General features: G+C 37.8%; 1 protein-coding gene across 2 annotated transcripts; it reads left to right on the top strand.

Moving 5' to 3' along the window:
• The first annotated feature begins 2,035 nt into the window (after positions 1-2,035).
• On the top strand, positions 2,036-15,320 carry serinc2l (serine incorporator 2, like). Of its 2 annotated transcripts, XM_072912991.1 has the most exons (11): positions 2,036-2,208; positions 3,623-3,784; positions 3,856-4,043; positions 5,354-5,433; positions 5,511-5,648; positions 5,757-5,926; positions 7,974-8,064; positions 9,612-9,762; positions 9,840-10,049; positions 11,634-11,776; positions 15,010-15,320. In XM_072912991.1, the coding sequence occupies exons 1-10, from the start codon at positions 2,170-2,172 to the stop codon at positions 11,770-11,772; spliced, it is 1,368 nt and encodes a 455-aa protein (XP_072769092.1). In that variant the 5' UTR covers positions 2,036-2,169; the 3' UTR covers positions 11,773-11,776; positions 15,010-15,320. The 2 variants fall into 2 exon arrangements, with proteins under 2 accessions (XP_072769092.1, XP_061807864.1); XM_061951880.1 differs by lacking the exon at positions 15,010-15,320 and having other exon boundaries at positions 11,634-13,020.
• The last annotated feature ends 3,277 nt before the right edge of the window (positions 15,321-18,597 follow it).

Below are 18,597 nucleotides of genomic sequence, written 5' to 3'. Positions count from 1 at the left end.
AACCCCTAGGGTTCGATCGAACCCAGGTTAAAGGGGAACATTATCACCAGACCTATGTAAGCGTCAATATATACCTTGATGTTGCAGAAAAAAGACCATATATTTTTTTAACCGATTTCCGAACTCTAAATGGGTGAATTTTGGCGAATTAAACGCCATTCTATTATTCGCTCTCGGAGCGATGACGTCACAACGTGACGTCACATCGGGAAGCAATCCGCCATTTTCTCATTTTCGTCGGTGTGTTGTCGGAGGGTGTAACAACACGAACAGGGACGGATTCAAGTTGCACCAGTGGCCCAAAGATGCGAAAGTGGCAAGAAATTGGACGAAATTTGTTCAAAATATGAGGGTGTGGGGAAAGCCGACGAAATGGTCAGTCGTTTGTTCCGCACACTTTACCGACGAAAGCTATGCTACGACAGAGATGGCAAGAATGTGTGGATATCCTGCGACACTCAAAGCAGATGCATTTTCAACGATAAAGTCAAAGAAATCTGCCGCCAGACCCCCATTGAATCTGCCGGAGTTTGTGAGCTATTCGGGGACAACGGACCTCAGTAGCACGGCAAGCAATGGCGGCAGTTTGTTCCCGCAGACGAGCGAGCTAAACCCCCTGGATGTCTTAGCTCACACCGTCCCTTATGCCACCGAAGATGATCAAGAGAAGAATATCGACGCTAGCTTCCGTGGCCTGCTGACATCAACTCCAAAACTGGACAGATCAGCTTTCAGGAAAAGAGAGCGGATGAGGGTATGTCTACAGAATATATTAATTGATGAAAACTTTATTCATTACTCGCGGTTTTACATAAATTATTATACATAAACTGTGTTTACCAATAATTTGGCTTAAAAACTTTTTTTTTTTTTAATCATTCGAGTACATTCGGGTAGTCTTGTGTAATGCAGTGTTTTGTGTCTATTTAGGTATGGTTAACCTGAGTGCTGAAATCGTGGAAAAATATATGTTCTTAGCGCGCCTGAAATGGGCTGTCTGCACTCTCAAAGTGCATGTTGTTGCCAAATGTATTTCATATGCTGTAAACCTAGTTCATAGTTGTTAGTAATTATCTTATCAGACAGTGTTAAGCCGCTGAAATCCGAGTCTGAATCCGAGCTAATGTCGCTATAGCTTGCTGTTCTATGCGCCATGTTGTTTGTATTGGCATCACTGTGTGACGTCACAGGAAAATGGACGGGTGTATATAACGATGGTTAAAATCAGGCACTTTGAAGCTTTTTTTAGGGATATTGCGTGATGGGTAAAATTTTGAAAAAAACTTCCAAAAATAAAATAAGCCACTGGGAACTGATTTGTAATGGTTTTAACCCTTCTGAAATTGTGATAATGTTCCCCTTTAAGAACCACTGCACTAGACCTAGTGGTCTAGTGGTTAGGATTCGGCCCTCTCACCGCCGCGGCCCGGGTTCGAGTCCCGGTCAGGGAATTCACTTTACCTACTCAGTGGCCTAGTAGTTAGAGTGTCCGCCCTGAGATCGGTAGGTTGTGAGTTCAAACCCCGGCCGAGTCATACCACTGACTATAAAAATGGGACCCATTACCTCCTTGCTTGGCACTCAGCATCAAGGGTTGGAATTGGGGGTTAAATCACCATAAATGATTGCCGGGCGCGGCCACCGCTGCTGCTCACAGCTCCCTTCACCTTCCAGGATCAAGGGTGATGCAGAGAATAATCTCGCCACACCGAGTGTGTGTGTGACAATCATTGGTACTTTAACGTTAACTTAAAAGGTTGAAAAACACTGGTCTAGGTAGGGGATGGAGTTTAAAGGCAATTTTAGGGAAGGGGGAAACCAATAAATAATGTAGTAAGGCTCTAATGGGATATTTTAAGAGCAAAGATTTAATACTTAAAGTGTAATTTATTCATTGTTTCTCCTCTTTTGTTATGTTGATATGTACTGTATATGCCAACATAGTCTGTAACCCAAGGATACCCACTCCAGTACAGTAGATGGCGGTGTGCACCTATAACGTTGATTGCGACCCGCCGCAAAATGAAGAAGAAGAAGAAGCAGAAGAGACCAGTAGATGGCGACATTTGATCTAATCGCTGCTTTTTACATTTTACTCGCCGTCTGACAGATTGGACACAAGAAAAGACGCCATAAACATCCAACTAACCCCAGCATTCGGACGTCATCATGGGTGCTTGTATGGCCTTGTGCTCTTTAGCCAGCTGTGTAAGTACTAACTTATATCCTGGTGGAGACATTAGCCGCGACGTTTCCATGTTGTATGATCCAAATAACAGCCAGCTAAATGAATGTGACGCCAACATAAACATAGCAATCACGTTAGCACGTAATAATGTTATTGTTCGTGTTAATACGAGGAGGAATGTGCAACGATAACGTCATTATTCCCCCCCCCGGAAGTAAGCAAGCAAACCGTCCTCGGCCATGTTTAGGAATTACTGTATAAGTATAACCAGTTACAACAAAGGTTTTGTACACTTTTCATGATATAAGTTTGAGTTTGTTACGCGTACGTTACGTTTCGTGTTTGTTTCGTTAAATGTTTAAAAACCTGACCATTTCGGAAACAGCGTTCCTTAAATCTGCTTTCTGATAAATGACCAGCAGGTGGCGATAGTAGTAGCTACAAATCATGTGATAGCAGTAAACAAATTATGACTAAGTGTCCTCCAAGATAGTTGTTAAGCAGGTTGTAAGCTCTTTGATGTGTTTTTTATTTTACCCTTCACTTAACTTTTTTAATTTTTGTAATAATTTGTATTTTTGTGTGTATATGTATTTAGTTATTATAACATACATTTTTATTAACTATTTTCCAATTCAACTAGTCTTATGTTTTACTTTTGTGTTTATCTCTTATTTAAAATGTTTAGTTTTCCTTAACACATTGTAAGATATACAATATACCGTTATTCTTTAAAAGTTATATATTGTTTTTTTTCAGCAACTTTGCTTCATCACTGCTTAAACTTTATTTACAATGTAGTATAAATTCTGTGTTTCATTTTAACTCCACTAACTATTTCTTTATTCATTGATTAATATATTCACTTATTCTAACCTGTTTATAGTATATTTATCATTGATTATATTTATTCCTGTTTCGTTTAGTTTTATAACATTTTTATATTTTTATGTCTTCATTTTAACATATTAATTTCTTTATTTTCCTTTTAACATTGCACAAGCACTTATATACTGTATATACTGTCTGTTCAAAAATAGAAATATGTATACACGAGTACCTCAAATCAGTACAGCACATTAAAATTAAGTGAAAAAAATAACTTAGATTAGAAATAATGTTTGAAAAGCCATATAATAGAATATAGTACAAACACCTACAGTAGTTTTATGAAGTCATTTAATTATAATGTACAGCATTTACCTTGGGGAGCAGTCTTTTCTGTTGTGTAACAATATAAATTGTTTTTGTTGTTTATGTTGTTCACGGATGTCTGAGTGATAGCAATCTGTGCATCTGTGTATCAATTATCCCTTTGTTAGCGACATCTATTCTCATAGTGTCTCTTCACTTGATCTGTTAAGTGTGAACTGTCCAACTCCAAGCCAAAATTGTTGTTTTTCTCCCACTTGGTAACCATCTTTATCACTGCAGGCCTCCTGTCTGTGTGGCTCAGCACCATGTCTGCTGTGTGGCTGCTGTCCCTCCTCTAATAATTCCACCGTCACACGATTGGTCTTCAGCATCTTTTTGCTGCTGGGGACTTTCGTGTCGGTCATCATGATACTTCCCGGAATGGAAGCTCAGCTCCGCAAAGTGAGTTCAAACCCTGTTTTTCTTAGTCCACTGTACTGTTGAATGGCATGATATTTTTTTTGGTCTTGCAGATTCCAGGATTTTGCAGAGGAGGGAGTGGCATACCGGGTGTTGAAAACCAGTTTGACTGTGATGTCATTGTGGGCTACAAGTCTGTGTATCGCATGTGCTTTGCCATGACGTGCTTCTTCTTCCTCTTCTTCATCATCATGATTCGTGTTCGTAGCAGCAAAGACCCCCGTGCTGCTATTCAGAATGGGTAAAGTTGGTGCCATATTTTACTCGTATGTATTTAGAGTGGTGCCTCGGTCTTCCTTTGTAATTTATTCCAAAAGGTTAGACGAAAACATAGTCAAATGAAAACCGAAGCAACCTTTCTTCTGTTAAATTATGTAAATTAATTCCCCTAAAATATTATCACAAAAACAGACTCTATAGAAAATAATTATAGTTTTACATGCAAAAAACAATGCAAAATACATTTAAATGAGGAATGAAATGAATAAACGAATATTTTACATCAGCTTTACTTTTCATTGAAAACTCTTGTTGGCGAAGATGGCGATGAGTGCTGAGCGAACACCACCTTAAAATTGTGCTACGTTTTTCTTTTGACTCCAGAAATGTTTCTCACCCTTTCTATGAAAGTGCTGGCTCTTGCAACTAAAAATGGTTACCAAATTCCGTTGGTACTACCGGGTACCGATTCACGTAAAATCAAACGGTATTATTTTTCAATACCTTCCGAAAGGGACAAGCAATAGAAAATTGATGGATGGATGTTGCACATGGTTGCAGACTCCGCACCCGTTCAAGCACTTAGAAGGGAAACAAGGTTACAACGACTCAGCCGGACTGACTCTAGATAATGTTGCAAATGTCCATGCCAACAAGGCAAAATGATGGCACTTGAAAGTACAGTAAAGCTCCACTTTTCAAAATTAGTTAGTTCGATGCTAATTTACGTTGGATTTGCCGTGTACAAGCTACAGATTAGCATTACCAATTTTACATGGCAAATTCAAAACCTCTAAATTTGGTAATAAAAACTACAGTAAAGATTCACGTTGCAATCAAACAGCTGGTGTGTAATAAGTGCAATACTTAAAGTATAAACACTTTGTTGGACTCAACAAAAGAAAAGACTGAAACATTTAGCTTAATGACAATGACCAATTCCTAGCTAAGGTAACACACCATAGCCTATACACTACTGCCATCTAACGTCTTGGAATTGAAATTGCATGCACACTCTACTATTTAATACTTGCAAATGAGACCCAAAAGTGTAAACAATAAAATTTAACAACTAGACAGCAAAGATATTATTAGCTCAGTGTTAAATAAAAAAATATTTGTTTTATTAAACAATTCTAACCTGTTCCGCTGACTGATACGAGTGCAAATCGACTATTATGCGCAATGTTTTAGCAATTACAATAAGAAAGACTGCAAACTTTTGGCAAACCTTTTCTTAGAAAACTGAATAACACAAAAAATATTATGATTTTTTTTTAGCCAAATGCAAAAATGTCAGGTTCTAATTGTGTATGTTTAACTGTTTTACAGTTTTTGGTTCTTCAAATTTCTGATCTTAGTTGGGATCACAGTGGGAGCCTTTTTTATCCCAGATGGGACTTTTCATACTGGTATGGACATTATTTCTTCATGTCTATAGCTTTAGCTGTTGTTAAAGGTGTTGCTATAATTTATAACTGTTTTACAGTCTGGTACTATTTTGGAGTCGTGGGCTCCCTCCTCTTCATTCTGATCCAACTCATTCTCCTCATCGATTTCGCTCACTCTTGGAACATATCATGGATAGGAAGGGCTGAGAATAATGACAACAAATGCTGGTATGCAGGTAAAACAATGTCTTCACCTTCTTCTTTAACCAATCAAGCTTTACATATGTGATGTAAACGATGATTTACCAGTACGCCATCTTCTGTTTTCTTTAATCGATTCCCAGGCCTTCTGGCTTTCACGGTGCTGTTCTATGCTCTGGCTTTCACCGCTGTTGTGCTGTGTTATATATACTACACGTTACCCAATGACTGCACAGAGCACAAGGTTTTCATCAGCCTCAACCTTATCTTCTGTATCATCATCTCTATTGTCTCCATCCTACCCAAGGTTCAGGTAACTGTCCTCTGCTTTAACTGTCCTAATATAAATAATTTCTCCATTGTATGTCCAAAAGAATCGCGGGTGTAGACCCTGTAGTGAATAGCAAGAACTCCCAGAATAATGGGTCCACCCATAATAAGCCTTAATATGTTTTTTTTTTTTTACTTTAAACTAGGCATATCAAACTTGTTTTAATTGAGTGCTGCATCGCAATTATGGCTTTAGAGGTTGACTTGTAACAGTGAATGTATATAAATATAAATATATAATAGCCTTGTAAAACAATTTGCATTGGCAATTGTGTTTTTAATTAGTATAATTTTTTTGATTGATGGATAACTTGCTTTTTGTAGGTATTCAGCTATTTACCAATTGTCAAAAAATGCTTGGAATATCTTATTGCCGGATCAGATAATATTAAAGTTTAAAACATGCAATTCACAATTTTTTTTGTTATAATTTAAAGAGCAATTATATTCAACGAGTAAGTGCTCTATTGATGCACATTTCCAGCCTTTCGCGGGCCACATAAAATAATGTGTCGGGCTACATTAAATTATGTGGTGGCCACATAAAAAGTGATGTGATGGGCCGCTTACAAAGTGATATGGCGGGCCACATAAAATATGAAATGGCGGGCCTTGTCAGGCCCGTAGGCCTTTACATCCTTACTCTAAACCCTGTAACATGTATTTTAGTTTTAAAAAAAACCAACACATTTTATGTTTAGTTTTACACGTTGACAGTTACAGACCTACAATATATATTATTGTACTTACAAAACATTATGTTACACATCTCATCTTGTTTAAACATCTTCTAGCTGGTGAGACTCCTGCTCAACCTCTCATACAGGACTCCCCTAACTCAAGCCCACTTTACCAAATTAGGATGGCTTAGAGTTGAGGAAAGAGTACACCAAATTGCAATGTGCCTGGTATTCAAAATTTTTAGGGAAACTGTCCCCAAGTACCTGTCGAACTTTTTTCACCAGAGTAAGTGATGCTCACAGGTACTACACCAGAGGGAGTTCCTCAGACCTCGTCCCCCCCAAATTCAAGACTCATGGGAAAAAATGCATTCTACTGTTTTGCCACCACAGTGTCTGGTGGCACTACCAACAGACCTTAAAATTCAAACTTCCCTACTAAATTTTAAAACTGCCATAAAATCATGGTTCAGCTTAACCTCTACCTGATCTGAACCAAAATGGATCCTCAGCAACTCTTCGAAGCATCAAACAGGTTTATATGTGGTTATAGTGTATATATATTTTCTCGTTCTGTTTTGCACACTCTTGCAGTGAACATGTGCATAGTCATGTACATAGTGTCATGTACTTAGTGTACAGGTATATAGACCCCCCCCACCCTCCCTATGTTTTGGATATATTGTTTTTCAAATCACCTGACATGTATATGTACATAATTTATACATTTTTTTAACGTAGCTTTTTATATACATGTTACAGGTTATATATATTTTATTATTGAACGTATCAAATGTGATGAATATTTAATGGACCACAATGGAAACCAGCCTTTTGGCTTTTTGTGCCATCCATTTGCCCTTTTAGAGCATTACATGGATTCAATTCTTTAAGATGTCAACAAACTCAATCAATCAATCAAATCAAACTAGCTGGAAAATATTGAATAAGTTGACTTGTGAGACAAGGCAATCTGTGCCCTCTTTATATTCTTTGTAAGTTACAATAAAAAAAAAATCATAAGTTACAGTTTAATGCAGAAAAAAGAAATCTGGAATCATGAGGTGCGAATGCCGATCAGAGAATTGCAGTGGATCTACTATATTTGCTGTATATCGCATAGCTGTGATATACAGTACATGTGTACAGTACACCAGGAAAACAACGCCATTTTGTAGAAAGGAATATGAGCTAAGTTAGGTTTCCTTGATATAAAATGTTATTTTCATGTATTTATTCAGATAAACTTGGTTAAATAGTTTGAGGGGAAGATTTTCAAATGATCTCTTTAGTGTGATTTTACATCATAATGCATTGTGCTGATGTATGTTTTTTTGCCTTTTTTTACAGGAAGCTCAGCCTCACTCCGGCCTGCTGCAGGCTTCTCTTATCTCCCTCTACACCATGTACATCACTTGGTCCGCAATGACCAATAATCCAAGTGAGTCTCATTTAACAATAAATGCTGCATTTTGTAATGTGGGATGATGCTCATAGTTTCCATTATACTGAACACTGATGTTCAACATCTGTGCTTTATCTCCTGCAGAGGAGGCATATGTGTCAGCTACATTCTTACTAATCTTACCTGCATTTATATATAATCACTAAGACATATAAAACTACAAAAACAGTCAGAGAGCACATACCTACCCCAGGTCTTTTTTACCAATAGTAACAAATATTTTTTTTTAAATCCTGAAATCAAGATGGTGATCAGAATCGTCCCCAAAACCTAATTAGTACCTGAATTTACGAGCTTAATTGGTTCTGTGATGGAGTTCTGAACTCAAAACACTTGTATCTCAAATCAACATATCCCATTGAAATGAACTTAAATCGATTTTATGAAGTAATGTAATAATAATGTACAGCATTTACCTTGCAGAGCGGACTTCTACGGTATCTCCTTTCAGCTGCTTCTCCCTCAAACACACCATCAGCGGCTTTTCCATATCTGCCGTTTAGATAATATTTTACCATCCTTGGCTGGCGTTAGACTTATTCTGCTTCAATGTGGTGCAGACTAGTAGTAATATGGCCAAATTGCTTCGCCAAGCTGTGAAAGGAAATTCTGCCCTCAATTAGGACTCGCAGGTACAGAATGTCTATGTGACCAAACCTTTGGTCCAGACTGGGAGAATACATTTACCTACTAAGTAAATCATAAGAAAAATAAAATGTTTATATATAAAATTTTTGATTCACACTTTTTGTTCATGTGTTTGCTCTGATACAACTCTTCAGACATAACATGAACTAAAAAAAAATACAGAAGCTTTTTGTTCAAATCATTTTTGACTTTTTAGATAAAACCTTTTGGTCCTGAAATGATCAGTAAACTTGTTAAGTGTGTTAGTACACATTGTTTCACACTACACTAAATTCAAACTTTAATGTATTTTAATTGCCATTTGCCAAACTTACTGGTGAGAAGCACCGATGTATACAAGTACTCAATGAAGCAAGTCACCTTTTGAAAGTGTTGTTTAGTAACTTGAAAAACAAGTCTTATAGTATTCCGTACACCACTGATACTTTGTTTACTGCAGAATGCAGTTTTTGTTGACAAACAAAATAAAGAAATAGCTTTGAGACGAAAAATAGACCACCTCAAAAACTTACAGTTTTAATCCCTAAGTAAAAATCTTGCATTTTACCACACAGAGGTCACACACATGCAGGGAGAGATGTTGAGCCTCAGTGTGTTGCTTCCTTCAGCCGAGGGTGTTTGTTTGCAGTGAAAACTTGCTTAAATGTACCAATCTAAATGCAACCAATTTGTCTTTATTCATTTCATATCTGATTATAGGGATTCTTAAAAATATAAAAATAGTTTTTTGGTTAAGTCCAGTTCTAATTTGATGTCATGCTACTGCAAATAGACCCGCTACTAATTGTAGTTGATTATCAATCCACTTAAAGCTGGAGTGAGGCTGCAGGTTCGTAATAACATTCTATAACATTGTGTGTGTTTGTGATTCTTAGATCGAAAGTGTAACCCAAGCCTATTGAGTCTGGTGTCGAACATCAGCAGCCCCACAACTCCTGAGGTCAACACACCAGGTCACTCGCAGTGGTGGGACGCTCAGAGCATCGTTGGCCTTGTCATCTTCCTCTTCTGCACCCTCTACGCCAGGTACGGTTTACAATTGATCAACTGTGTTCCTTAATTAATCATATTCTTAATTCCTGACTGTCCCCCTCGTGTCCCAGTATCCGTTCATCAAGCAATACCCAGGTTAATAAGCTGCTGCAAACGGAAGAGGGCGGAGGAGAGAGCCCAGTCGGCCAGTTGGGAGAGGACGGCATACGCAGGGCGGTTGACAATGAGGAGGATGCAGTCACTTACAACTACTCAGCGTTTCACTTTCACCTGTGTCTGGCTTCACTGTACATCATGATGACTCTCACAAACTGGTACCAGTAAGTAATACTCACCATAAAGTGCTGCTACACCTCCTGGCAAAAAATGATGGACTCACCAGATGTGGAGGATGTTCATTCTGTTGTTTAACACAAAACTATAGTAATTTCAAATGTCAACTTTCTGGCTTTAAGAAACACTAAAATAAATCAAGAATATAAATTGTGGTAGTCAGTCACAGTTTAATTTAAAATCAAGCAAAGTAAAAATAATGGAATCATTTAATTCTGAGGAAAAAATTATGGAATCACCCTGTAATTTTTCATTTCTAAAGCTAACACCTGCATCAGATTAAACATGTCCATTAGTCACACCTTGGAGAGCTGTTGCACCAGGTGGATTGACATAAATCATGGCTCTAACCTGAGAGATGTAAATTAAAACAAAGGAGAGGATTATCAAACTCCTTCCAGAATCATCTCGCAATGTTGCAAAATATGCTGTTCACATTTAGCTGTGTCTAAATTCTGGACCAAGTACAAACAAAATGGGAAGGTTGTAAAAAGCAAGCATACTGGTAGACCAAGGAAAAATCAAAGCATTAAGATAGATAACTTAAAGCAATGTGTCTTTTAAAATAGAAAATTCACAGCTAAACAAAGAACAACTGGATGAAAACTGGAGTTAGGACCAAACTGTAAAAAAAAGCGACTCAAGCGACTAAAGGAAAATCAGATTTAAATACAGAAAAGATAAACAAAAGCCATTATCAACAGCTAAACAGGAAAAAAAGATTCCAATGGGCTAATGAAAAACAATGGTGGACTATGGATATTCAGTGATGAATCACTAATCTGTGAGGGGCAAGGTGATGTTGCTGCAACTTTTGTTGGGTATGGTTCCAATGAGATTTATGAAGATGACTGCCTGAAGAAAAGATGCAAATTTTCAGTCATTGATGATATGGGGCTGCATGTCAAGTAATGGCACTGGGGGGATGGCTGACATCACATCTTTAATAGATGCAAGTTTGCATTGACATTTTGGACACTTTTCTTATTCCATCAATCAAAAGGATGTTTGGGGAACAACTTTCCTTGAATTGATTAACGTGGACCCCGACTTAAACAAGTTGGAAAAACTTATTTGGGTGTTACCATTTAGTGGTCAATTGTATGAAATATGTACTGTACTGTGCAATCTACTAATAAAAGTCTCAATCAATCAAAATTAAATTGAAATTAGAAATTGAAGAACATGGTCCATAACAATGCAATAAATGAAACTGTTACTGACAACCACAATTTATTTTATTGATTTATTTTAGTGTTTTTTTAAAGTCAGAATAGTACCATTTAAAATTACTATAGTTTTGTGCCATGTGTTACCTGTCTTTTTTCTACACAATTAAACAACTGAATGAACATCCTCCAAGTCTGTTGGTTCCATCATTTTTTCACAGGGGTTGTATTGTCAAGGTGGTGTTCTCATGCTTGACCATCAGAGGGCGCACAGTATGTTGCCCATCCATTCATCCAGTTTCCTAAATCATTTCACTTTCAAATGAAGCCTTCTTTCACCATGCTTATATAATACATATGTTTATGTATGAAGTTTGTTTCACTTAATGTTGCCTCTCACAGACCTGACACTACCACCAAAGCCATGCTGAGCACCATGCCGGCTGTGTGGGTGAAGGTGTGTTCCAGTTGGCTGGGTCTCAGCCTGTACCTGTGGACCCTCATCGCTCCTCTCATCTTCCCTGACAGAGATTTCAACTGACCAGGTTTCTTGTAATTTCAATTAGTTTTATTCGCAGCATACAGGAAAAGAAAATTAACTATTACACTAAATGCATATCAATATTTTTTTCGTGCTTCTATTGTAATTAATCTAAATAGGCTCCTTCCTGCCAACTGCCTGAAATGGCGTGACTTTTGTGGGCTGTTATCACCTTGCTGAACTTTAGTTAATCGGCTATCCAATAGACTTAGCAACAAGGCACTTTCTCAGTTGTATTTTTAGTATTTTTTTACATGATGACATGTTGAAAACCAGGATGTTGAGGGCTCCTATTGGCTAATGTGCAGACACCCCTCCCTTGGACTGTTTGAAGCCGGGGCAATGAGGGGAAACCTCCTTTTGAGCCCCAGGGAGAGAAGAGTGTGAGAGCGAGATAAGAATAAAATGGCACACCCTGCATATGAGAACGGGGGTTCCCTTTTGCAGCTAGACTGTTTACACAAGCACAGACCACCAGTTAAACATCATCTCTTCTGTGTCTGCTCCTAAACCAAAGTCACCTATCTGTGATGTGACACCTTCTCCATGTCTGGCTGTGTTCAACCATCTGCACCTGCATGCAAGTCAACCCGCGCAGGCAGGGAGGCGTATTGATCTTTGGCAGTCAACCTCTCATGATGTACATCAGACCTCCTTGTGCTAACACATATGCCATCATTCATCCATATGCCCTCAGTAATACCAGTCTGTATTACCCTGAGCAAAACAATCATTTTCAAAACATATTTTCATCTGAAGTGGGTGGTTTCAGAATGGCAGTGAGGTTAATTGTCTTTATTAAATGGTGGTTATCTGCGTTCCGCTATCATAGGTGCTTGCGCCCAATCCAGAAAATTTAGTAAAATGTGAATAGTATTTCAAAACAAACACAAATGAAAAGTTAAAAAAGTTAAAGTACCAATGAAAGTACCAAAGTTTCTTGTGTGCTAAACATACCCATTTGTTCTGATCAAATTTGTTTAGTATTGTACAGTTTTGCATCATCACCTGACTTAAGCACGGTATCAAAGCAGAGAAGTGTTCTATTGTATTACATAGTAACATTTTAAAAATCACTAAAGTGCCTTTTTTGTATTCAGCATTTCATAAGAATCTTTCATGCTCATATGTGCTTGTCTTGCCTTTATATTTGGTGGGAGGTCAGCCATTGCATGTACACTATGTGCTTATGACAAGTTAGTATTGTATGGACAATGATTTTATTAAAGATTAAACGCTCAAATTCAATCTTTGTTTTGGTCTCTTTCGAGAGTTTAGTTGCTTCGGTCAGGTGGGTTCGGGGGGCATATGCTTAAATTAAAGTTAAAGTTAAAGTACCAATGATTGTCACACACACACTAGGTGTGGCTAAATTATTCTCTGCATTTGACCCATCACCCTTGATCACCCCCTGGGAGGTGAGGGGAGCAGTGGGCAGCAGCGGTGGGCGTGCCCGGGAATCATTTTTGGTGATTTAACCCCCAATTCCAACCCTTAATGCTGAGTGCCAAGCAGGGAGGTAATGGGTCCCAAATGCAGAAAGTTCCTCGTTTTGACCACACAGGCAGTACCCGTCAATCTGTCCCATTTAGGTGCTCTGTGGGCACTTTTCAATCAACGGGTAAGAAGCACCAATGAGTCAAATTATTCTTCTGCTAGTGCGATACTCGGTCATTAGAAGAGGGGGTGTCACTGACAATGTAAGTAAACCTGCGTACGATTTCCACTCGGAGACAGGATTTTGGAACAATTTGTGGGCCATTCCCCTGAATTATTGCCATTTGTGTCCTCAGGAAATAAAACATATATACGGTAAATGATATGTCAAATATTTTATGTGTCCAGTACATTGATCGCTCGCATATTAAATAAAAAAAAGTTTAAAATAACTGAAATACTGGAAACATAAAAAAAAAAATAGAACATTTGTTTTCCCATATTTGTTCCTTTTTATCTCAACAATACTCAAAAAATTATTATTTATTAATTTAAAATGTACATCTAAGTCGTCTCTTGGGTTATCACTCAGTGCTGTTACCCTATTTATTATTATTTTTTTTCCCAAGAACCACCTCAGAAAACACTTGGCTTTCCAAGTACCACCATAATGACCAACATTAAAATACAGTAGCGTTGTAGGCCTAAGTATTCATTAAAAACAAGGCAGCGATTTTAACAATTGTATTAAATATTTTTGACCACTGTAACATTACACTCAGTTTGAACTGTAGCACTGTGTTTGAATATAGGAAAAAACTAAAAATGTTTGGCGTACCACTAGATTGAGCCCATGTACCACTAATGGTACAGGTACCACAGTTTAAGAATCACTACCCTAACACATTTGTCCATTTAAAAACTGTGGAATATTTTACAAACTCACTACTGTTACTGAAATAATCTTCGGCTTTAGGAAATAATTTTGCCTGAGGTGGGCAATTGCACATTTTAAAGTGGTTCAATATGTGTTTTTATCAGATTCATAGTTTAAAAAAAAAGACAATTTTGTTTATTTTGTGAGAGTTATGAGCAATTGGTACCAATTAAGTGCAAGGTCCCTCCAAAGAAAGTAATTGAATGCTTGTTTTTTTGTCTTTACCAGAGCACACACATTAGGACCCAACACTCAATACATACAGGTGTTGATTGAACTGTGTGGTTCCAAGAACGCAACCCTGTTGGATGTCTGAATAAAATCGGGTACAAATGGCTGCTTGATGAGTTAAGGCAAAACTATTTGAAAAATATTCTCATAATGTACAATTCTGCTGAATTAGGAATCCACGGGGTAAAGACAAATGTTCTTGACAGTTACCGCTCAGGTTGCTGGTAAGACAGATCATGAGTGGTTGTTTGTTTACATCCGGCGCTCCCAGTGATTCACCAATGGGTGCTGCTGACTGTACTCAACATCCCCTTATCTATGGCGTCAAGGTGGCGTCACTGTAAGTTCTTAGCACAGTGAGATCATGTGGTACAAAGTTCAGGGCTGATGTTTTGCTGGTGACATGCTGATACTCCAAAGAAAATCATGTGGTTATGACTTTTCATTATCGTGATGACATAACCACTTGATTTTAAATAGCATCTTTACAAAGAGCCTCATTGTAAAACCCTTTAAGTACGCATTTATTTATGAATGAATTAATACATTTGTGACCATGTTAACCCGTTCTTGTACCTACGGTATGAATCAACGCAATAAAATGACTAAGGCATTTTTTTGCTTTGTTACAGAGGCACTTCTTACAGCCTCTGCTATGTTATTTCCGTTTTGCATGGCCGGGAGGGGAGGTTCCTGTTGCTTCTGGCTGCCATACTAGTGGCCCACTCCACATGACACACTACTGTACGTTCTGCACTACTGACTTCCAGAAACCCTCAACGCCGCCCATCCTAATATACACAGGTTCTGAATGTGAATACTGTACTGTGTACAATGGTAACGGTAGGGATAGCAGATAGTGGAGCTCTGTTGTTAGGTTTTTCTGTATAGCTGGAGATAAAGAGAGGATGCTAGTACATATGTTGTCAAGGGAAAATACTGTAAAAAAGGGCTGCGAATTTGTCAGTAGCCAAGAGGAGGGTCAAACGTACGGCCCGCGAACAGGTTTTATCCGGCCTGTGGAATGAGTTTGCTAAGTATAGAAATGAGCCGGAATTTTTGAATGAAAGAAACTGCTGTTCTAAATGTGTCTACTAGATGTCGCAATAGCAATTCTTTGTATCTTTGCAGATTATGCTAAATATGTAAAAAGAAATAAACCACATGATGTTGGTGCACCAGTCAAGGAAAATGAGCAAACTACATAAATAACATAGTGTAATTTGATTTTGATATTATTTTTTTATCTTGATAGATTGAAAATTAACGGCAATGAGCTGACTGATGAACATTAACACATCATTTATTCAGAAAGTATAAATAACGACAAATAAAGATAGAATACTATTAACCGCAACATGTAAGTGTAAAAAAAACAAAAACCCAACAACATTATGATTTCTACATTTTCAGCATGTGCTTGTTTTATTTTTAAACAAAGAAAACAATCTGAAGTTGTCTTTATTTTTAAGTTCTCGTGCCGTCATTTTAACAGTCTGTCCCACTTGGGAGTAGATTTTTCTCCATGTGGCCCCCGATCTAAAATTAGTTTGACACCCCTGCTGTAACCTGTAACGAAAAGTTTTTATTATCATTTTCAAACCGATAATATAATGTGAGAATCTGTTGGAATTAAGAATCCGGTTAAATCTAAACCCTATTCTGAATGGAATGTTCACTACAAGAATCGGAATAGAATCCTGGGATGTTGTAAGAAGTGGAACCCTAATCAATGGCTGAGCAAACTAAAAATATAAATACTACAATAGCTTTTGGCTAGGGATGTGCCGATCAAATGGCCATCAATCAATATTGGCCGAATTTCGTGAAAAAGTACACGATCGCCATTGCTGATTAATTTATTGCCTCTCGCTGACCCTGTATTTACCTTCAGTGCCCCGGCTGGCAAGCAGCTTGCCGCTAATTATGTGTCTCCATACACAGTGTGGAGCCGCTACTCTAAATGAATAATAATCATCTCCGTTACGGCAAATAAACTGAATTTCTCTGTGTTTTAAAAATAATCACTGGAGGACGAGGCTGAACATATTACACACAGAGAAAGAGAATAAAGAACTAGTGTAAATATTGTGTTGATATTGTTACACTGTCAAAAGCACTCATCAAAAGCACTCACCATAAACCAACTGAAAAATGTACAGTTAATACATGTGATTGGTAATGGTATTGGTATGATCAGCATATCCTTAGTATTGGCCACTGGAAGAGACCAATACAGCCAGAGCGCGATGCTCAGTATTGTGGCCACTGATTGGCTCAGCCTCAGGAAGCGTTATTATATTGGATTAAAAGAGTGTAAAGGTGACACTGTGGGTGTAATTTCATGTCTAGTGGTTTCTCATAAGGTTAAAAACAGTATTTAAAAGGTAGTAAATTGTTTTCTATGCTCTGGCTATAAAAAATATACAATTTATACTGAATAAATAATGAATAATCCCCATTTGTGGAAATTCAAATTCAGGCTCAAAACCAATTAACAGCAATTAGTGAGGGATTAGTGCACCTGTTTTATAGAAAATGCTTTTATTTTTAGTCGATAATGAAAATGTGTTTGTGTGGATATATAATATTTTTATGAAATACGTAAAACAGTCATGCATGGAATATATTGTAAAGCAGGATTCTTAAATGCACCAAAATGATCAATTGGAATGTATATGGATTTTCAATTATTCTCCCTTCATTCCAATTGCAATTGCACTTCCTGTTTGCAACGTCTTTTTGAATTAATTGCACTGAATTGGAATTTGGGAGAAGTTCCCAAATTAAATTCAAAATTTTGCACAAGTCAGCCCTTTTGACAATAATGGTGATGGTACAAGTATACTATAATCTGAGCACTGACGACTGTAAGCTATATGGAAGTTGTGTTTCTGTAAAAGTGTCCTTAAAAACAAAAAGTGAGAGTATGCAAAAGTAAATAGTGCCAAATGTTGAAAGCTATCAGAGTAAGCATGAAGGAAAAGTGCATCCTCGTGCACGTCTGTTCCCAGTACTACTGGTAAATGTCCCTGCAGTGGACTCCCAGGCACAATGCACATTAAGTAGTATTTTTAGTGTTTCACACTGGCAAGGCACGTGGTTCCATGGGTCAGAGTATTGTGCAAGTCTTCATGCACAAACATAAATAAACTTAACAAAAGCAGGGACATCCGTTTTAAATACAAACACATTCAAATCCAATTATAGCTTCTGTCTGAGTGCTGTTGTTGTCATAAAAAACTCCACACTTCATTTTTTTCTCTCTCTTTGTGTAATCGATTCAAGAGTTCCATGTGATTCTTTGCACTGTTTCAAAATGTAAGCTCAGCACACAGCCAACGGCATTCGTGGACAGATTAGCTCAATGTCGTAAATTGGACTTTTTATTTCCACTGTTACCGCCACATCTACAAATGTGGGTTTAGTTATCCTCCCAGGAAAGATTGAAGTCATTTTCTTCTGGCTATTGCCTCGGCTGTCATAAACCCCACCTTCATTTCCTCTGTTATCATCTGATGCAATTTGTCACTGTGGTAGGAGATCAATAGGCGGCCGATTATGAACTGCTTAGTGTAGCCCTGCAGTCATGCTTGGTTAGGTATCCTGGGTTTTGGTCGTCTTGCCTCTACTGTATGGTTGGCGTTTTACCACTTGTAGTGTTATCCCTGACCTTAATCTTCACTCGTCATGCCGCATTAGTTTGGAAATGTCATGCAAGGCTGCGGTTCTGACTTGAGATGAGGTATTGTTGGGCAATCCCTGGCTTCACGTTTGACCGTAAATGAAGTATTAAAAGTAGACTTCATGGCATTTAAATCGTATGCTGCATGTTAGCAAGGTCCCTTATTTGGGGCCTTGATGACACCCTGCAGTCTTTAGGCCAGGAATATTTAACTTTCTTTTTGGGTGGGGGGGGGGGGCACATTAATGAAAAGCTAAGGACCAGGAGGCTGGACTTGTCCCTTCACTATTATTCTTATTTTGTATATTCCGAAAAGCCAGTGTCCACTACGGTAGACGTTTGATTTTGGTCTATTTATTTTATTAGAGTTACAGGAGCGCTCTGCTGATTTTAAGGAACTTATGCAAAAAATCAAACCAAAGATCTAAGAATCTGCCAAAAAATTGTGAGTTTCCCACACATTTCAAACTGAACTCGGGTGCCACCACTTTAACTTTTTCCACTTTTTTCCAGATTATGGAAAAAGGGAAAAGAG

The sequence above is a fragment of the Nerophis lumbriciformis genome, linkage group LG04, assembly GCF_033978685.3.
Source record: "Nerophis lumbriciformis linkage group LG04, RoL_Nlum_v2.1, whole genome shotgun sequence".
In the NCBI taxonomy this organism is placed as follows: Eukaryota; Metazoa; Chordata; class Actinopteri; order Syngnathiformes; family Syngnathidae; genus Nerophis; species Nerophis lumbriciformis.
The sequence above is the reverse complement of the archived record's forward strand: the minus strand, read 5'-3'. Positions and strand labels throughout refer to the sequence as shown.